The sequence below is a fragment of the Micromys minutus genome (assembly GCF_963924665.1).
Source record: "Micromys minutus genome assembly, chromosome: 1".
In the NCBI taxonomy this organism is placed as follows: Eukaryota; Metazoa; Chordata; class Mammalia; order Rodentia; family Muridae; genus Micromys; species Micromys minutus.
The window spans coordinates 83,485,406-83,506,978 of NC_137969.1; the positions used below are offsets into that span (position 1 = coordinate 83,485,406).

General features: G+C 42.4%; 2 protein-coding genes across 4 annotated transcripts in view; both read right to left on the reverse strand.

The window, feature by feature from the left end:
* SEC16B (SEC16 homolog B, endoplasmic reticulum export factor) overlaps positions 1–4,377 on the reverse strand; it is a 76,309-nt gene extending 71,932 nt beyond the window's left edge. Inside the window, exon 1 of the mRNA XM_080918728.1 lies at positions 4,332–4,377. The gene's annotated coding sequence lies outside the window, so the exon portion shown is untranslated. The remainder of the gene's footprint in view (positions 1–4,331) is intronic.
* A 14,414-nt stretch (positions 4,378–18,791) lies between these two features.
* Positions 18,792–21,573, reverse strand: part of LOC308423668 (quinone oxidoreductase-like protein 2) — a 30,881-nt gene continuing 28,099 nt past the window's right edge. For all 3 annotated transcript variants that reach the window (XM_080920481.1, XM_080920480.1, XM_080920479.1), the window contains one exon: positions 18,792–20,211. In XM_080920481.1, coding sequence (XP_080776607.1) covers positions 20,143–20,211 — 69 coding nt within the window. In that variant the 3' untranslated portion in view covers positions 18,792–20,142. The remainder of the gene's footprint in view (positions 20,212–21,573) is intronic.

A 21,573-nucleotide genomic window follows, 5' to 3' on the forward strand; every position in this document is an offset into this window, starting at 1 on the left:
GCAGAAAGGGGCTGCAACCTCATGGGAAGATAACAACATTATCAACCAACCAAACCCTCCAAAACTCCCATGGGTAAAACACCAACCTTTATGTGCTCTTTGAGAGACCTATTGATCCAGTTGCATATGTAGCTGAAGATAGCAGTGTCTGGCATCAATGTGAGAGAAGGCTTTTGTTCCAGAGAGAGCATGCTTTCCCAATGTAGGGGAATGCCAAGGCAATGAGGTGGAGAGGGGAATCAGGAGGGAGTGCACCTTTGTAAAGGCAAATGGAGGAGGAGGGGGGATGGGAGCAGGGTCCAGTAAAGGGATAACATCTCAAATGTAAATACAGAGTATCTAATAGAAGAAAAAAAAGAAAGAAAATTAGACATAGTACTACCTGAAGACCCAGTTATTCCACTCCTGGGCATATACCCCAAAGATGCTCTAATGTATAATAAGGACACATGCTCAACAATGTTCATAGCAGCCTTTTTTTATAGCAGCCAGAAGCTGGAAAGAACCCAGATGTTCTTCAACAGAGGAATGGATAAAGAAAGTGTGGTACATTTACACAATGGAGTACTACTCAGCTATTAGAAACAATGACTTTTACCAAACTCCTAGGCAAATGGATGGAACTAGAGAATATCATCCTGAGTGGTAATCCTGTCACCTAATAACACACATAATATGCAGTCACTGATAATTAGATACTAGCCCCAGAAAGCTCTAAATACCCAAGAAACAATTTGTAGACCTTATGAAGCTCAAAAAAAGACAGGGGGAGGAAGGCCAGAATGTGGAAGCCTCAGTCCTTAGAAGGGTGAACAAAACACTCATGAGAGGAGGTACAGGATCAAGTGGAAGAGCAGGGATTGAAGAGGGGATCATTCCTGAACTGCCTTACCTGGAAATTTACCCCAAGTGCAACCACTGGCTTCTATATCTGATCACCACTATAGCTGATGCTGGGAGGTGCTTGCTGGCAGGCATCAGATAGAGGTGCCTCTTCAGGTGCTCTGCCAGAGTCATGCAGCTGAGCTGTGCATGGGGTCCCAGGTGAGAGTGCTGGGGGCAGGAATAAAGGAGCTGAAGAGGGTTGCGGCCTCATGGGAAGAACAACATTGTCGATCAACCAAATTCTTCATAGCTCCCATGGACTAGAACACCAAACCATTGAGCATGCATTGAAAGGCCCATGGCTCCAATTGCATATGCTGTGGGGAATAGCAGTGTCTGGCATCAATGTGAGAAGAGGCCTTTGGTCCAGGGAGGGCACGTTTTCCCAATGCAGGGAAATGCCAAGGCACTGAGGTGGAGAGGGTGATTGGGAGCTAGTGCACCTTCGTGAAGACAAGTAGAGGGGGAGGGGAGCGGGGTAGGCGAAGGGGATAACATTTCAATTGTAAATACAGAGAGTATCTAATAAAAAATATTACAAAAAAAAAATTTTAAAGCATGTGCTGCCAACTCATAGCTAAGACGTGGGGTTCTTTACTTAAAAAAAAAAAAAACGTATCTGCTATTTCTGCCTGCCCGATGTCCTGTCATTTCTGATAATAATTCATCAGTTTTCTTTTTAATAACCTTTCTTGTCTGTTCTTAACTTACATACCACATATGAGACATACTCTATCTTATTATCTAAGAGGGGCACTAATATTCAGGCATAAATATAAGAATTTTATGTCTTCCTAGCCACATCTAGCACATGTCCAGGGACATATCACTCTGAACTGGACCTTGGAGATGGTGACGTCTCCAACCTACAGAAGTTATCTTGAAACTACTGAAGAAGAAAAATAAATAAATAAATATATAAAGCTCCCACTGAGTTAGCTGAGACAGCGCAGCGCCAACAGGGGTGGACCGGTGGCCATCTACTGCTCCATCCATCTGCTCACTAACAGTCTATTCAGTAGCTGCTTTGTGCCTTATGCTGTTGTAAGCATCAGGATTACAAAATAAAACATAATCCTGTCTCATATCTGTTTAACGTCAGGTGGTAACGCAAATAAAGTAATTCTGGCATTTAGTGGAGGAAAGAGTTCCAGAACTCTATACCACAGGCAAGGTGAGGCTTCAAAGTCAATAATGTCCTCCTTCGATCAGTACAGGCCAAACTAAGGGACTAGTGGAAAGTAAGAATGGTGTAGACATGGATATCAGATCCAAGAGACAGCAAGGAGGCAGAGTAAGCGGGATCTGGAGGTTAGCTGGATTTACACAGCCCTGGATTGCTGACTGGACACTGATGTCCCTAACCAAAAATTCTACTGGCAGAAGCATGTTGGGCCATGGTAAGTTTAGTTGCCTTTGGGAATGCTTGCTGAGGGAGTCCAAAGCAGTAACAATGAGTCAGGAGGAGCTTCCAAGAGAAGGCTGAGGAGACATGCATTTGTGGTGGACGATATTTGTCTGTTTATGTGTTGCTTTTTTTTTTTTCTGAAGATTCTGTGTGCTTTAATTTAGGCAGTATCCACACCCATGTCATAATTAAAATCACAGCTATAAATGAGACTATCAAAGGTGAACACAGGCTTCAAAATAACAGTTTAGGTGAGAAAATGAAGAAAGAAGAGGTGATGTACATTGAGAACGCAGGGTCAGAACAGCATGGAGAGAGATGTCAGCAGGAAGACAGTAAGTGAGCCTTACTCCACAGTAACTCAAGAGCAACCTGGGCTACATGAGATCCTGTACCAAACAAAACGAGAGAGCAGGAGGGGGGCAGGGTAAGAGGAGAGAAAAGAATGTGGGAGATCAAGTCCTGGACACATTTGAAACTGTGTCAACTCAGTTTCATTGGGTCATTGGAAAGATCAGGATGGAGAGAAGAGAGCACATGCTGTGAAGGAGCTGTTCATTTTCATTGGCTGGTTTGATGGTCCGTGGGATGATGTAAAATGGAAGACACACAAATTTTTAACTCAAAATGGGAAACCAATGAAAGGAGAGGCTGAAGGAGCAGATAAAGGACTGGCAGATGGACATGGTCGTCCCTGGGGAGGGGACTTGTCCAGGTCAAAAGGACTCTTTAGCTTGGGGTAGTATCAAATGCTTGTAGTCCCAGCACCTGAGAGTCTAAAGCAAGAGGATAAGGACTTCAAAGCCAGCCTAAACTGCACAGTAAGCTGCAGGCCGGTCTGGGCTACATAAGAGCTTGACTCAAACAACAACAACCAAAGCCTATGAAGGATCACAATAAATGCAAAAGTACAGACAACAAGGGATGTGTGCAGACCTGTGCAGATAGCTTTGTGAGCTAGGCCAGACACGGCGGATGGGGGAAATAAATGTGTAAGAATTACGCTAAGGAAATGTGTTTCACTTACCATTTTTATTTAAACATCTCACGAATTTCCCCCAGTGTCCAAGTGTAATCAGTTGATCTATGGTGGTGAGCGTCTGGAGCCAGGAAACTCCACATTGTCACTAGTGTCATTTCTGTATTTTAGTTGAAACCACAGCCTGCTTTATTTATTTATTTTTTTTTTCTCGGTCAAATTTCATTCAGGCCATCTTAAGAACTTTCATTTGTCCCTCTGTCCCTCAAAAGTCATCAGTAGTAAAGGCTCCTATTTGAAGCACCAGTCAGGTGAAAATCGATACCCAGACATCTAAGATGAGGTGGGACAGAATCACTACTTGTAAAGCCTTTTTCTTGAAAGCAAAGCTTGTTCCTAACAATATCATACTGTGAGTGGGTCCCCTCTAGGAGGATCTCTCCAGACTGTTCCAGAATATCACAGTGTCCTAATTGGTGATGGGCGAGACGCATTCATAAGGAAAATATCCAATCCTTTTAGATATGGATAAAATCCAGAGCTGTGTGAGAAACTGTCCAGCAAGTGGGAAACTCACAATAGTTGAGGAATCAATGCAGTCACTTTACAACACTTAAGCTGCAGTCCAGAGTGCCATATGGCTTATTGGGACCTGTGCCAGGACCCAGATCTCTCTTCTCCCAGCCTAGCGGTCACTCCTCCTCTCGTAACATCTGTTTTTCCGACTAAGCTGAAAATTCCACAGGGTCCACCACCTCTTCCATTTGTTTGCCTAGGTTTTCCCAGCAGAGAGGTGGGAATTAAAAATATCTGTGGGCCAATACCTTACTGCACTCCAGGTAGACAACAGGTGGTCCCTTTTGAGGTTTTCTGCAAAGCTGGTGAGGAGAGAAAAGAGTCTTCATAGAAAGAAAGAAAGGAAGAAAGGAAGAAAGGAAGGAAGGAAGGAAGGAAGGAAGGAAGGAAGAAAGAAAGAAAGAAAGAAAGAAAGAAAGAAAGAAAGAAAGAAAGAAAGAAAGAAAGAAAGAAAGAAACTACGAAAGAAAGAAAATTACCAACCTGTAAACACATGGCTTATGAACTCGGCAAATGCCAGGAACTCTGGACACGACTTCAGGATATAAACCTTGGGAACAGAAGCCACACAGCCACCGCTTGCTCACAGCTCTCTGCCAAGTCCTCATTTGTCACAGTTGGCAGGCACCATGCTCCTTGTCATCTGTATAGCTTGAGAACAGAAGTTTCCACATTGTCTCAAAGTCAGCTTTAACCAGCTTGAATCCTCCTTAAAATATTTAACAGGCTCTGTCTTCTGCCCAAACACTGTAATTGCCAAGCCTCCTTTCATCCTACCATAATCAAACTTGCCTACATTCCTATGAAAGTTGGAATTACACGCACATTAGCCATGCATTCCCTCCAACAAGGGCAGGTCCCTGCAGAGTATGCAGGCACTCTGAGTGAGGGTCTAAAACAGCCTTCGCCACCAGTGAACTTGAGGTGTTTTGCTTGTTTGTTTTTCAAAGAGGATCCTGTCAAGTTCTCCGTTCTGATGAAACCATGTGCCGGCCTGAACGCCTGTCTTCTCTGACTCAAACTAAACGAATGATTTTCAAATGAAGCTGTTAGAAGGGTCTCTAGTGAAAAATACATTTCCTCTTAGTTTCCTTCAGCTTTGGTTTGGTTTGGGCAAAGTTGTTAGTGGTGAAAATAAGTACTTACATCTTTGCTCCTAAATCAAAGCTGCTGCAGCTGTTTCTGCTGCATCCCCTCCTGACAGCCTGCTGTTACTCACAGCTGGCAGGCACTGCAAACTGCCACGTCAGCCACACAGAACCTTTCTGCTTCAGCAACAGTTTCCCCTACGGAATAATTTAGTAGCAGCTCCTGAGGCTGGAAACATGATCTGGCCACTGTATTGAGACAGTGCCACTAAAAGGGGCACTACTTGAAAAGATAGAGGGCAACCACCCAGCCCTCTGCATGCCCAATGGAATTCTTGAAGACACTAAACATCACACTAGCTTTCTTAGCAGTCATAACAGTAACTTAGTAAGTGCCCTACCTCAAAACTTTATCAGGATTAATGGTAGCTCAGTTTTTTTTTTTTTTTTTTAAAGAATCAGTGAGTTTACAATGGCAAAATATCAATAAGGCTTTTGCTTAAAAATAGGGGCATGATTGAGTAAATTACAACAACTATGTTGTAAAGCAAGACTAATAATAATTAACAATTCAGAGCTGACACTATGAACATACAGCATTTTTTGAGTTATTATAACATGGAAAAATTGTATCACCCCTTTTCCATTTTACACACATAGATAATTGTGTACGATTATATAAAATTCTATATCAGCTATGTGCACCTATATTGATAAAGGTCATCAAAGGTGTGTGGTGGCAGCTGCTAATATTTTCTTTCTTTGAGAAGGCAGTGGCAAAGCGGAAGTTGCTTTTTCAAAGGCTCAGATGAAAAAGCACCTATTAGGTCCTGTCCCTGTAAAACAGCCTGTTTGTGAGTAGTGTGTGTGCTTAAAGGAACATCTGTATGTTTATGAAGTGCTAACTAGATATCTGAAAGCAGTGGATTCTAGATGACTTTTCTTTTACTGGATAATTTTAAGTGTGTTTCAGTTCTGCTCCCTCGGGGGAAACTATTTAGGTAATTGGAAAAGAAAAAAGAAAGAAGAAAAATGGTTTTTATTAAATGGAAACCATTGGCGAGTGGTAGCCTGCCTGAACCTTCGAGCTTCTCAGTCTTTTGCTGAATCTTAAATAGATGTGGGGGTGGGGGAGGCTAGCAGTGGTGTTTGTTCATTCTCTCTCTGTTCCAGACACACTCACAGATGCTAAAGACATTCTTGGACTTTTCTGGAACAGACAAGTCACACCGGAAAGAATGAAAAACACTGATCTAGTCCCAAACTCCACGCCCTCCCCCTCCCCCCTCAAAAGCCTTTAGTCTGAAGCAGGCTATATCCCCCTACCCTTGCAGGTGAGAAAGGAACCACAGGCCTGCACAGGGATAATGCTGGAAGTGTGTTCAGCCCAGACCACTTCAGATAATGCTGCCAGGGATGACTACAAAGTCATTTATGGAAATGCCTGCTACAAAATGCTGATTGACAGGTGGTGAACCAGGCCGTCCTCTATTTCAACAGCAAGAAATTGAATACTACAAGCTCTTACTGAGAAATAACCAAATAACAAACAAATGTTTCACAGCTAGGACACAGGAGAGGGTCTTTTTTTTTTTTTTTTTTTTTTTTTTTTTAATTAAACCAAAGTGGGAATTGCAGAAATGGCTCAGCGGTTAAGAGCAGTGACTCCTCTTCCAGAGGTCCTGAGTTCAATTCCCAGAAACCACGTGGTGGCTCACAACCGCCTGTAATGGGATCTGATGCCCTCTTCTGGCACGTCTGAACCATGAGGCGATATATCCTATATATCAAGTAGACATATGTGTGAATCAGAAGGCAAATGTCACATGTTTGGATCAGCTGGACCAGAGGAGGCTCTGGGTGTCAGACTTACATAGGGAAGAGCTGTACTTTCAGAAAAATTGACGAATTGAAAAATTCTTCTAAAATTTATTTTTTTAAAAACTAATGTTCATTAGGAAAGAGAATATAAATTATTCACAGTAGTAACTTACTTTTTTATTAATCCTAAAAATAACCCGGCATATAACCAGAAATTTGATTTTTCTAGTTATGGAGACTGAGAAGACCATGATAAAGACCCAGATTTGGTGTTCGTTTGTTACGAGCACACTTTCCTCTAGTTGTTTGTCTAGACTATGGCCTTACACGTTGGAATGGTAAGATGATAAAGCGGCCTCCTCCTGCCTCCTTTAAAATCACAGGAATCTCATTCATGAAGCCTTTACCCTCATGTCCTGATCATGCGCCAATTGCTAAGATCACCACATTGGATGCCAGGATTTTGAGTTTGGGGGTGACGTTTATCCACTGAGGCATCCCATCGTTCTAGTTAGAGAGAACTGAAGGCTCAGAGATGTTGAATAACTTGTACGAGTCTATACAGTAAAACTCAGGGTCTTTAGATCTGAGATCAAGCCACGTTTGCTTTTATTATTAAAAATGAATGTTGCTAGGCAGGTGTGGCACCGCCACTGTAATATGGGCCTCACACATCATCAATCATTAATCAAAGAAACAGACGTGTTCATGGGACAACCTGGTGGTGGCATCGCTAAATTAAGATTTAGCGATTCCTGAAAAACTAGCTACTGCTTGCATATTCTTGCTTTGTATGCAAAACACACTTCCTTAGATTTGTGCAGAGAATGGTTAAATCCGACTTCCATTTGCAACTTATCTTACAATCTGCTAACTCTTAGTTTTGTTAATAACCACCCAACTAAATACAATGTATGATACAAATAGATGCCCATAAAAATCCATGTCCTTGGTATGCATGCGGCAAAGATGCCCCCAGACATTAGTAGCCCTGCATTTCCCTTGACTCGGATACCTCAAATGAATTAAGGAAGTTATTCTATCTATCCGTTTATCGATAACAACCGAGCAAAGACGGAAATGCTTCTGGAGTGTTCTGGTCACACGTGTGTTTGCCAGCATCATCAGCAGGCTCTGAAACAAAACCCACAACCAAAAAATAAACATTCTTTCTCAAAAAGAACTCTAAACTCTATCCCCTAGTGTAGGTTCCTAGTTTATAATGTATTAAAAAATCTCACATTTATCCATAACACTGAGGCAGGTGGTAAACAAGAGTCCTGACCTCCCTGGGAGCAATGGTATGTAAGAGGCCCAGGTTTAGAGCTGAGGCAGCAAGTGTGATGGCCTTATGTAGCTGTGGAGACATGTGACTAGGCTGGGGACCTGGCTCTGACCACCACTCTCCAACTCCATTTAACTAAATCACTGGGTCTGTGAGCCTCAGTTTTCTTATCTATTAAATGGGGCCAACAATAGCCACCTCAAGAGGTGCCATAAAGAATACTTGAGTAACTTCAGGCAAAACACCCAAACATGTTGCCGTCTGTGACTCATGCCTATCACATAGTATTACTTATTACCAAGTAACATCGATTACCTAGTGCTTATCTAGTGTTTAATGTGGAAGCTTTGTGTTATATTTTCTATACAGGTTTATGTCGTTGGTAAGCAGTGCTGTGTCGTCTGTCTTTTCTATGGCAGGTGAGAAAAGAAAACACTATCTCCACTCAGAAGGTAAGTTCAGGTCCCACAGCTACCCAGGGAGAGCCAGACTTAAATCCAGGTCCAGTAAAGATCCAGAACTGGGAACCTCAGTGACTGCTAGTTAACAGCTCAAACTACAGCTCATAGATTCACTCCCCTGTCAATCCATTGACTGCCCGAAGGCTTTTTGTGTGCCAGGCACTATGCTGGTGTTGAGCCTGTGGAGATGAACCAGACAGAACAACAGGAAGCCCTCGAAGAGCCTATTTGCTAGAAGAAGATAGAAACCACGACTACAAAAAAGTAAATGAATAAAAATAATCATCAAATGTCAGATGGTGTTAGTGCTAAAGACTGAGGAAGATGCCTCCCTTGGGTAGAGGCTTCAGAGAATACTTCTAGAAGGAGAGATGTAACCTGTGAGGGGTTTCCATGGTGATGAATGGGTGGAAGTGTCCAGAGTGACTGTGAGTGCGAGTATCTGAAAATGGAATAAAATGTCGCCATGTGTGTGACAGTGTGTGACTGTAACAGTGTGTGAGTGTCACAGTGTGTGAGTGTCACAGTGTATGACTGTAACAGTGTGTGAGTGTCACAGTGTGTGTTGCAGTGTGTGAGTATTACAATATGTGTCACAGTGTATGAGTGTCACAGTATGTGAATGTGACAGTGTGTGAGTGTGACACTGTGTGAATGTTACAGTGTGTAAGTGTCACGGTGTGTGACTGTGACAGTATGTGAGTATCACAGTGTGTGTCACAGTATGTGAATGTGACAGTGTGTGACAGTGTGTGTCACAGTGTGTGAGTATGACAATGTGTAACTGTAACAGTGTGTGACTATGACAGTGTGAGTGTCACAGTGTGTGAGTATGACAATGTAAGGCTGTGACAGTACATGACACTGTATAACTTGGACAGTGTGACTGGTGTGTGACCATACAATGTATGAGTGTCACAGTGTGTGAGTGTAACAGTGTGTGAGTGTCACAGTGTGAACGTCACAGTATGTGTGTCACAGTGTGTGGGTGTCACAAGTATGTGAGTATGACAGTGTAAGGTGGTCGAAAAGATGATTAGGAACTAAGCAGGTTGAGGATCTGAGAGGCCCAGCAGAGTTGGCTGGGAAGGAAGGTCAGCCTAGCTGGACAGTGAGGTCAGTGTGAGGATATGTCTCAAAAAAGGAGAGAATGAGAAGGAGGAAAGGAGAAGGGAGAAATGGAGAGAGGAAAAGAGGGGGGAGAAAGAATAGAAAAGAAAAAATAAGAGAAAAGAAAAGGAGGGAATAGGAAGAGAGGGGAAGGGAGGGAAGGGTAGGGGAGGGGATGGGAAGGGAGGGGAGGGGAGGGCGACAGGGCTGGAGATGGCTCTGCAGTTCATGAAGAACACTGGTACAGTGGACCCAGCTTCAGTTCCCAGCATCCACATGATGGCTCACAACCATCTGAAACTCTAATTCCAGAGAACCTGGCACTTTCTCCTACCTCCACAGGTACCAGGCACACATTGCACATCCATAGATGCTGGCAAAATACTCATAAAATGAAATAAATAAACCTTCAAAAATTAATTGATGAGAGCAATCAAAAAAGACACAGGATGCTAGTCTCTGGCCTCTACATGTATGTACACACACACACATACCAGTACATAAATCACACATACATAATACATACACACACACACACACACACACAGGATGCACACAGAATTGTGTAGGAATCAGAGTCTTGGAGTCTTTTATTTAAGTAATCACCAATAAAGCATGGCAGGACTGTGACAACGGCCCTTCTGGAGATGGTGGATAATCAATCTCCCTTTTGTAGAAAGAATCACATGTCACTTAAAGACAAGGCTACACCCTGAAATGTGCTTTGTGAGGTGATAGTGACCGTGCAAACACCAAAGAGAAAACACACAAACCTACATTGTGTAACTCGCTGCAGTTCCTGCCACAGTTGGGAGATGTGGTGAGCCTGAGATGTATGGTAGATGGCTGCTGCCCACGGTTTACAGAAAACCCTCTCCTAAGTGGAAGGAGGCCATTTTAACATAACAATAAGAAGTATGTGTGGTAGACTGACAGGAACCAGAAGCAGCCATGTGTCATCGGCCTGTGTGACTGTTGTGTGCTGAACTCCGTTCAGCTGACATCACAGTGGGCTTGTTTAACTCATCATCGCCACAAACACGTGAGTGACATGTTATACTAAGATGATCATTCCATGGCCATGAAGTCACTAGGCAGAAACTTTCTACTCCGCTACAATATTACAGGACAACTATGACATCTGTGGTCCACTGTGGGCTGGAGGAAATTGTGTGAAGCATGGTTTTGTTTCATTTAGAATCTTAGGCAGCATGTTCATTTCCTATGGCTTCCATAAACAAAGTACCATAAACACAGAGACTTGAAACTGTAAGAACTTATTTTCTCATTGTTCCAGAGCCAGAAGTTCAAAACCAAATGTTAACCTGCCTATTCTCCATGCCGGATGACCTCCAACCACCCTGGCTTTTCTTGGTTCACAGCTGTGACATTCCACTTTTTGTCTCTGTCTCCATGTGGCCATCTTCACTCTATGAGTGTGTGTGTGTGTGTGTGTGTGTGTGTGTGTGTGTGTGTGTGTATGCATGCACGTGTGCATGTGTGTTTGTGCATGTGTGTTTGTGCATGTGTATGTATTAATTATTTTTCTTGTCAATGGGACAAAAACCTGACACAGACTTAGGTGGCAGTGTCTGTGGTGGTGGGAGTATGAGTGGCTCCCTCACATCTCTAGTGGCAGCTAACTAGAAAACAGAGAGGGCTAGACCAGAAGCAAGATTGGACCATTACTCTTAAAATCTGTCCCTATGGCCCTATCTCCATCAGCTAGGTCCCATATCCAAAAAGGTTTTGCAACCTCACAAAACAGTGCTGCCACTGAGGGCTTTAAACTCAAACATATGAGGCTGTGGAAGACAGTTTTCTCCGAACCATAACTGTGTCTCTTTCCCTGCAATACCTAAGCTTAACTGGATTAAATATGCAGATATACATGCCCACGTATTTTATTCATAAGTTACAGAGTCGTACTATGTCAACATATTCTTTGTGTGGACCAGTTCAACAAAGGGTTCATGGACGTGACTTAGGGGCATCTAGAAATGATATTCTTACACAAAGAACATGGGCTCTTTGGGGCACTGTGAAATCTTGCTGCCACCACAGCTAGAAGAGGGTCAGCATTGGACTTCTTCTTCAAGCAGAGGGAAGAGTGGTCTGGGAGGGAAGCATACTGTTGGGAGGGGAGTTGGGGGGGGGGGGTCCTCAAACATGCCTGAGGGAAAGAATGGCCGATTCAGGCAAATCATCCACAGTCAGTTCAGGGCAGGTCAGTGGATCTTCAAATTCATGAAGAGCTCATATTCGAAGCGAAGCCTCGAACTGACAAAACCGTGAGGGCCTGGAAGGGCTCCTGCCCATAGCAGAGCATGGCCAGTGCACATGGAGAGAGGAAGGCAGAGAAAATGGCCTGTGTTGTGTACAAATCCCAAGTTTAGTTAAATGGTGTGAAGTGGAAATTTAAGGGTTCTTTGTAGAGTCAGTTGTGCTGGGTGGTGTTTTGCTGGGGCAAACGCATGAAAGGGTGTTTTCCTGAAGTGAACACAGATAAAAAGACTAAGACAGACTCGTAAAGTTTAGCTGAAGCAGACACAGGAGAGAGGACTGCTAAAATAAACACTTGAAAGAACACATGATAAAGGATTCCTTGCTAACAACACACATGCATTGGTCTGTCTTACATTGCCTAGTTGAGCTCCACTTGTCAGGACTCAGCAGATTTGGGCTGACTAGATGTGGCTGCTGAGGCAAGACCTGTGCTGAGGCAAGACCTGTGCTGAGACAAGGCACTCAGAGGACACATGATGTTTGGAGAGTATAAACAGGACTCCACAGAGTGATAGGAAGAGAGAGCTTGGCTTCCTGGGACAATGCTTGTGGGTCTCTTTGCTTTCCTGAGAGAGGCACAGGAGAACATCTCCTGGTGTCCCTATTGGTCCCTCTTGCTGGCTCGAGCCAAGGCTGAGGCCTGGCTGTCTTTGCTAGGTCCTCTCACCACTGTTGCTGACATGACTCTACCAAACTGAACTGCTGGTGTTAATAATAGGAAAATACTACAGAAAAAAACTTTCTAAGCAAGTCAACTTCCCCCATATCCTTTCTTTTCCACTACCTCTGGTGGGTGGCGGGCCACAAGAGAGGTTAAAGCATTTAAGGACCATCATTAAAAATAAGATTTTTTTAAGAAAACTGAAGTTGCAGCAATGTGCTCCAGCAATCAATTATCAGGGATTAAGTGCCCATTCCTGCAACATTGACATGGAATAAAAAAAATGCACAGCCCAGGCCAGCAAGAATTTATGTGCCAGATGGGAATGTGAAAAAATTAGAGCCAATATGAAAGACTAAATATAGTCAAAAATCCATCTGTAGCTGGGCATGGAGGCTCAGTCCTTTGGTCCCAGCACTCTGGAGTCAGAGGCTGGTGGGTCTCTGTGAGTTCCAGGACAGCCAGGGCTACACACAGAGACCCTGTCTCAAAAAACCAAACTAAAATGAAAATAAAAATCTATCTGTATTATGTAGATAGTCCAATACAGAAGTTTTAAAATAGAAATTATTTATCCCATAGTTATCCAGTTGGACTACCTGGAGTTTGGTACTTCTTTGGGCCCTATTCCACCAATTTGGCTGGGCAATATCCCTCAGCTCTCTCACCGTGAGATTCTAGCATCTGTTTTAAGGATGGGAAAGCCAAGATTCACAGGTGTGAAGTGATTCACTCAAGATCAGATAACTTCAGGAGCCTCTTGCCCTGTAATCCAGAGCTTTCCTACAATACAGTGAGGGATAAGGAGGGTTTAGGAGGGAACAAAGAGCACTTCACATATGGGAAATAGGATTAATATTTCATTATTACATTGAGCTCATTGGCTCCTGAGAGCCAGCTTATGTCCCCAGATGAGAAGCTGCTGCCAGTCTCTTAAAATACCTGCTCTTAAACTATCTGGGTCGGTGAAGGGAGCATTGCAGGCTCTCCTTGTGGTTATTTTTAACTCTTTAAAAAAGAACCTTTAAATGAGAAGATAAAAATTAAATCAGAAAGCTTGTCATCTGAAAAGGAAACTGTGGAGCAAGAAGCAATGGGTTATCCATCCTAACATGGGAGCTGGGAGCAGGATCCCCTCAGGGTCACAGGGGAGGCAGACAGGCAGGTCCTTGGGCTCACTGGCCAGCCAGTCTAGCCTAATCAGAAAGGCCTAGATCCTAGTGGCAGGTCCTGACTCAAAAATCAAGGCAGATAGCTCACAAAAGGACCCCCACAGTTGACGTCTGGTCTTCGCATGCATGTGCCCATCTGTGCATGCACGCCTGCACACACAAATGAAAATTAAAAAGAAAAATTAAGAAGTGACTCCATAAAGACAGGGAGGTCGAGTTTGTAAGTATGGTCTCTTATTTTCTCTGCACCTTCTACTCCAAGCATGCCCACTTAGAATCCTTCCTTGAATAAGAATATCAGTCAAAGACAGGAAGCCCAGTGGCCACCCAATCCCCATGACTTTTCCTTCTAGGCACAGGCAACTTTACCACATTATTTTAGGTTACTTTTACCATCCCCCATGAATCTGACCTGTAATATTGTAATCTCTCTTTGATTTGATTTAGATCCTGGCAAACTCTGAGAGTAATAAGATCTTTGTGTTCACCATTTCTCTGTTAAAAAGTACTATTTTTACTTTGCCCTAAAACTATTTCTTTAAAATGATAAAAAAAAATGTCTTCATAGTTTTATCCACTGGGACTTAATAAGTTCATATTTTTTATCCTATGATTTTCATTATTTCATAAATTTCAATCATGCTCTTTTCTTAGCCTGTGGCTTTCCAGAATGAAGGGCCCTAATTCTTTTTATCACCCCTTACTTTAAAAAAGAATATGCTCTCTGCACTCTTGATCAAGTGAGATGCCCTTCTCTAGACCTTGACTGGCTCCGGGTATCTTTGAAGTACATCAAATCACCAGCTCCCATCACATTGTCTATTATTCTGTGTAAAAGAGCACAATGACTTCAGCTGCAATGTAAAAACCTTTTAGAGACATTTAAAAGAAAATCAAACAGTCCTTTGCTCTGTGTCAATCCATCATAAGCTGAAAAGGCATACCTTTTCCTTTGATTCTGAAGTCAAGTTAAACACACAGTACAGGACAGCTTGCATACAGCACCTCATCTGACCCACAAGATGCAGAAGAAAACATACCATTATTCTTACAGGCAAAAGGGAAGAAGATGAATCTAGCCCAGAATCAAAGGGCTGGAGTTAGAGCTCCAGCCCCTCGCCCTCCAGGCTTCAGTCTCTGTATTGAACAACCTTCCTTATAACTGTATACTGGCTGGTTTTGTGTCACAGAGAAAGGAGCCTCAGTTGGGGAAAAGCCTCCATGAGATCCAGCTGTAAGGCATTTTCTCAACAGTGATTAAGGTGGGTGGGTCCAGCTCATTGTGGGTGGTGCCATCCCTGGGCTGGTAGAGCTGGGTTCTATAAGAAAGCAGGCTGAGCAAGCCAGGGGAAGCAAGCCAGTAAGCAACATCCCTCCATGGCCTCTGCATCAGGTCCTGCTTCTTGATCTGCTTGAGTTCTGGTCCTGACTTCCTTTGGTGATGAACAGCGATATGGAACCGTAAACTGAATAAACCCTTTCCTCCCCAACTTGCTTCTTAGTCATGATGTTTTGTGCAGGAATAGAAACCCTGACTAAGACAAACTGCTTGTCACTTAAATCCCAAGCAATCCCCACTACAAGTTCTGTCAGTGGTCTTCAAAAGATCCTCATAATCTACACACGCCTCCTTTCTCACACAATAGGGTCATCTCAGCCACACTGTGTATTCAAGACCAACCTTCAGGCAAAAGATTCCCAAATTTGTATATCTAAACCACACTGCTCTCTTCAGAGCACCAAGCACATACTTAATACTCTTGGACATCTCAATATATAAAGAACTCCATCTCTTTATACCCCTCTCCTTTGCCAAAACCCAACTCTTTCATTGTTCCTTCCTATGTGAAATGTATGTCCAGAAAGTTGGTGTCACCTTGACACACTGTCCTCCGTGCTGTACCTAATCCAACAGCAAGTCCCTTCACTTTCATTTCCTGCACAGCTCTACACTCTGGCCACATCTCTCCTTCCTCATCATAACGAATAAACAACAAGCTACAGTTCTCCCTTACTTAGAATGGACTCCTCCGTGATCTGCTCCCCTCCCGCCCCTCTCCTCTATAGATGGTGGAAATCTAAAAGGCTGTTCTGACCACATCCAGTCCCTGCTGAAGCACTGCATGGGCCTCCCATTGCTCTGACAGTAAAGTCAAAATCCTCATCAACGGCCTTCAAACCCATATGTGCCCTGGTCTCTCTTTTTAGAACTATCTTGCCAACACCCATTATACCTTACCTGACTCCAGTTTAGCTTTGTTGTGTTTTCTTTTGTTTGCCTTGAGACAGAGCCTCATTCTGTAGACCGGGTTGATCTTGAACTTGGGATGATCATCCTGTTTCTGCTTCCCAAGAGTACATCTGACTTGGGTTTTTTTGTTTTTTGCTTTTTTTTTTTTTTTTTTTTTTTTTTTGTATATGTGTGTGTGTGTGTGCTTTATTTAGCTATCTCCTTGCCTATCCTTGCCTAGATTTGTAGCTTGTGTCCACCACAGACCTTCCTGTGTATTGCTGAGTACTTCGTACTTGATTCCGGGCAATGAAGAGCTCTAGAAACCAGGGTGTGCCCCATGCAGGCCAGCATCATAGCAATACACTCTGCAATAAAAAGAACTGGAAAAAGCAGAATTCAGCACAAAGAAGACTTTGAAAATTCACTTTTATTTGATTCCCTTATATAATCCTAGAAGGAAAACCTAAGAAGAAAGAGCCTATTTTCCCCTAATTTATTTAAACTTTTTTTTTATGAAATCCAGGTAGGTGGATGAAGACATCTCCATTCCTTCACTTGTTAAGCAACACATTTGTTACCTTTACCATAGACCAAATAGAAAAGATTGCTTTCTAGATTCACACATGTGCATAGGAAGGAATGTTACCAAGCACAATGGTGGGAAGCAGACAGCATCAGTCCTTGATCAGAGCAGAAAACCTCACTTTGGTTGTTGACCCTTTGTGGGAGTCAGTGTTAGAGATTGAACCCAAGACCTTACAAAGTGCTAAGTAACCCAAGACCTTACTGCTCTGCCACGGAGCTACACCCCCAGCCTCTTACACTAGTATGGAGAAAGAGACATGTGCAAATAGACCAGCCAACCATCACTGCAAGGAGAGGCAGGGCCGTGGGAGTGATTTCTGCATCAACTAGTCTCTGAGGAAGAATTGAGAAGTCTGTGAATACAGAATAAACATTGTCACTTGGAGACATATTGATTCTTTTTTCATTCTAATGGCTCAGATGGTAGAACCAGCAAATAATGACTAAAATATGAGACAGATGCTTTCAAATCAAATCATTTCACAACAGCAGGAAGACAGGCAAGCAGAGAGAGATCATTAGAGAGTCTAACCAATACCTGCTAAATCTAAAATCCATTCTCCTTAATGACCGCCTCTTCCAATCTAGGTCATTCTGAGGCTAGTAAGCTGGGGACATTCAGGCTTTACTGTTCATGACACCCACTGGTCAGCCATACTCCATGGAAAGACAGCTCCTGGCTAGAATGTATACATTCTTTTCTACTTCTGATTCACCTTCCTTTTCTTCCACGCACCATCCAGCTGGTCTTCAGTGATGCCAAAAGGGTTCAGGAAATGCTGAAGTTGCACTCAGAGTTGATTTTCATGAGAGTTGGGAAAACCAACTTTCATTTAAGAATAAATAATAGGAACTAATAAAATAACATGAGCCCCGTGGAGACGGTAAGAAAGCTGTATCATTAGAGGAGCATAAGTAAAAAAGCTCCACAGAAGTGGGATACGCCACACACAGCAATACATGGCAGAGCCTTCTGGAAGCACTTGTAGACCCACAGCATCTTTCCAATCCACCCTCCTTCTGTTATTTTCTAGGTTTTTAAATTTCTTTTAAGCAGTCATCCTTACATCTTTCTTTCAAAACTTGTGTGAAGACAATTTTTGCATAAGCATGTGTATGTGGCATAGTGCATGTGGTATTTGTAACCACATGTGGGAGTACACATTGTAGTATATGTCATGAGTGTGAAGGCCCAAGGTCAATGTCAGATGGCTTTCTTAATAGCTCTCCACTTTATACATTGAGGCAGCATCTCTCACTGAACCTGGAGAGTTAGCAATCACTGGTCCCAGTCTCCCTAGCACTAGGATTGCAGGTGGACCACCACAAAAGCCTGGATTCTATATGAGGATCTGAACCACAACCCCCAAAAAGTTTTGTCCACTGAGCCATCCTCCTTGTTCCAAAGATGGCTGTGTTTAAGTAGTCTAAGGTAACAGACAACAAAACCTCTTGCCACATTTCTTAGCAAAGGACCCAATCAATAAACAAAAGGACACATGTGCATCCCTGTTGTATCAAGTACCAGCTTATGCTCCATAACACCCCCTCCTTTTGGATAATTATCATTCAAGTCCTGGGAAAACAGTATAGCTGTTTCTCCTTCTACAGTGAAGTCGTGTCTTAATAAACCCACTGTAAGTTGAAAGTCGCACAACTTAGAAATGAATTTCCTACTTCTGACTTACAGACCATCCTAGGTCAGCAACAGGTCACAAGGGACTTCGTGGGAGCTGCAGGAGCTGCTGTCCAACATGAGGCAAGAGAATTGTAACAGTATGTATTGCTAGCATGAGAGAGACCAAGAGTCAAAATTTAAAGTAAGGAGTCTACTCAACACCTATTGCTTTGACAGCTGATGTTCCAGGTTCAAGAAGAGACCCTGCTTCACAACATGAAGTGAAGAGTAATTAAGGAAGACACCAGATATTGACCTTCGCCTTCCATACCCCCCGATACATGTGCCCACACATATGGGAACACTAACACACACACAATATCCACATACACCACACACATACATATGCAAAAAGTATATAAGTTTATAGTAGGGAAATCACAAATCAAACCACCATAAATCAAGGAGTGTCTGCAGAATGTTCAGCACCAAATGATAGGTCTCTCCTGGCAGGCCAGAAAGTACACAGAACAGCGGCGCCCACCCACTGAGCTCAGCACTCTACACCCAGGCTCTCTCCCCTGAATCCATCCATTTACTTAGAAGTAATAGTAACACATCTCTTTATTAGAACTGTTTTATTGTGGTAAAACATGCATAGCATTTTCCTTTACCATTGTTGAAGACAAGTGCAGGTGTACCTCAGTAGTTCACTACGGCAATCACCCATTTCCACTGACTCTTCTTGACCTGAAACTCTGTACTGGCTGGTTTTGTGTCAACTTTTGAACATTTTAAAGGTATTGTAATTTTAAAATGTAAGAATTGGTAAAGACTGTGGTTATCTAGATCTTGGGGATGAGCAAGAAAGTAAGGGTTGAAGCTTAATATCCATTTGCTTGCTTGTCAAGTTGACAAGGGGTCAATTGTACTGGCTGGTTTTGTGTCAACTTTACACAAGCTGGAGTTGTCACAGAGAAAGGAGCCTCAGTTGACGAAATGCCTCTATGAGATCCAGCTGTAAGACATTTTCTCAACTAGTAATCAAGGGGGAAGGGCCCAGCCCATTGTGGGTGGTGCCATCCCTGGGCTGGTAGAGCTGGGTTCTATAATAAAGCAGGCTGAGCAAGCCAGGGAAAGCAAGCCAGTAAGTGACATCCCTCCATGGCCTCTGCATCAGCTCCTGCTTCCTGACCTGCTTGGGTTCCAGTCCTGACTTCCTCTGGTGATGAACAGTGATATGGAAGTGTAAGCTGAATAAACCCTTTCCTCCCCAACTTGCTTCTTGGTCAGGATGTTTGTGCAGGAATAGAAACCCTGACTAAGAAAAACTCCAAATGCCTTAAGTAACTCTTATCTCCCCCTGAAAGGAGGAGATAATACATGTTTACAAAGATGTACTCCAAGGGGACCCCTGATGACCACCATTCCACTTTATCTCTTGTCAAGCTTGATGAATCATGGAATCTGATATAAGTGGACTTACAGAGCACATCTTTCTTTTTTTTTAATATGTTCTATTTCATGTAGAATGGCCTTAAAGTTGATACATACTGTAACATGTCTGTGAATGATGTTTCTCTTTATGGCTAACAATATTTCAAGGTATGCATATTATACAATACATATGCAAAGTATGCAAATTCACACAGTCACCTGTCAATAGAATTTGGGTAACATATTCTTAATTTAATCTCACAATTTAAGATTCCAGATAAGTTAGATTGAATAGAAGATATAGGAAGGCAGCAGGTGATCCAGACACAGTACCTAGTTCTCAAGGAACTCACAGTACCCTTTGCTCACAGAAAGGGTTGCATTTAGGCAAAAACCTATATGGTCACACCCATTATTGGCAGAGAGTAAGTGGAAGCAAGGGGAACTGACACCAAGACGTGGTCCCTGGGTCACCAAGGACAAGCCCTTTAAAACTCGGGAGGGAGATCAGACTTGGGAGTCTGCCCAGGTCAGGATTTACTTGAGGGACAGAAGCACCTTGCCCATGGACTTGCGCTGCACCACGTGAAGGAAGGCATCATTGATCTAAAAGAAATCCAAAATGGAATATGATTAGACTTCAGCAAATATCTGATGGCTGATCAATTTTTAAAATATTGCTATTGAAGTAATATGGAAGTAGTAAGCTGCATTTCTATGAACTGCATAGAGCCACTCAACACTAAGGGCACCACAAATACAAAGGAATACAATATTTAAAAATAACTGATCTACAGAATTTCTCTCCATCTAAGCTTATGATTTTGAATGTTGTAAGTGCCAGCAGGTAGAAAGTCCATGAGCCAAAAAAAAAAAAAAAAAAAAAAAAAAAAAGAAGAAGAAGAAGAAAGAAAGAAAAGAAAAGAAAAAAAAGAAAATAAAGTCCATGAGCCAGCCCTGATTTTCCTGGAAGAATTTTGTACCAGCTTTTGAAAGAATGATACATACAGCTGAAAGAAGAATCACTTTTAATTTTTAAAATTTTTATCATTTTATTATACCCGTTCCTTTGCACCTAAAATTACAATGTATTATAAATCTTTTTTCAGAAATTTAAGGTTTGGGGGTTTGTTTGTTTGTTTGTTTGTTTTTTACTTAAACAATTTTATTTTAAAAAACAGGGATAAATGTACATATTTTAAAAGCATTTTTGCATAAAACTATATGAATATATTTTTGTCAGTACTTGAGTTTTTTAAAGGTTTGATAGTATGTATTGAAATCTACTAGTTACCATAAGCATAAAGTACATGAAGAACAGAACGTAACATGGAAACAGCAGTCAGAGTCTTCTTGGTGTGTATAGATTTAACATAATGACTTTTGAATACCAAAAATTGCCACAAGGCTATATTCTTAGCTCTTGGATTATTAATGATTTAAGGTCCAGGAGTACCACACTATGAGAGGGTATTATACACTTTTTTTTTCCTAAGAAGGACTGAGGCTTTCACTTTTGGCCTTTGTTTTTCTTGAGCTTCATATGGCCTGTGAGTTGTCTCTGGAGTATTCAGAGCTTTCTGGGGTTAGTATCCAATTATCAGTGACTGCATATTATGTCTGTTCTTTTGTGACTGGGTTATCTCACTCAGGATGATATTCTCTAGATGCATCCATTTTCCTAGGAATTTCATAAAGTCATTGTTTCTAATAGCTGAGTACTACTCCATTGAGGTTTGGGGTTTTTTACTATGTTATTGGGTTCTTATAGTTCTACCTCCCTTCCAACACTTATTGAATCTTTTCAAGCCCCAACACTAGATAGGAGAGAAAGAAAGTTAGAAGGAAATATTGTAACCCTGCTAATTAGGGTCATTGGGTTCCTTGGGGCAAGTCCGATCTTTGCCCTCAGAATGTCCAGCAATAGCAGATGCAGCAGCAGGAGCCAGCACATAGTTACAAGGCCAA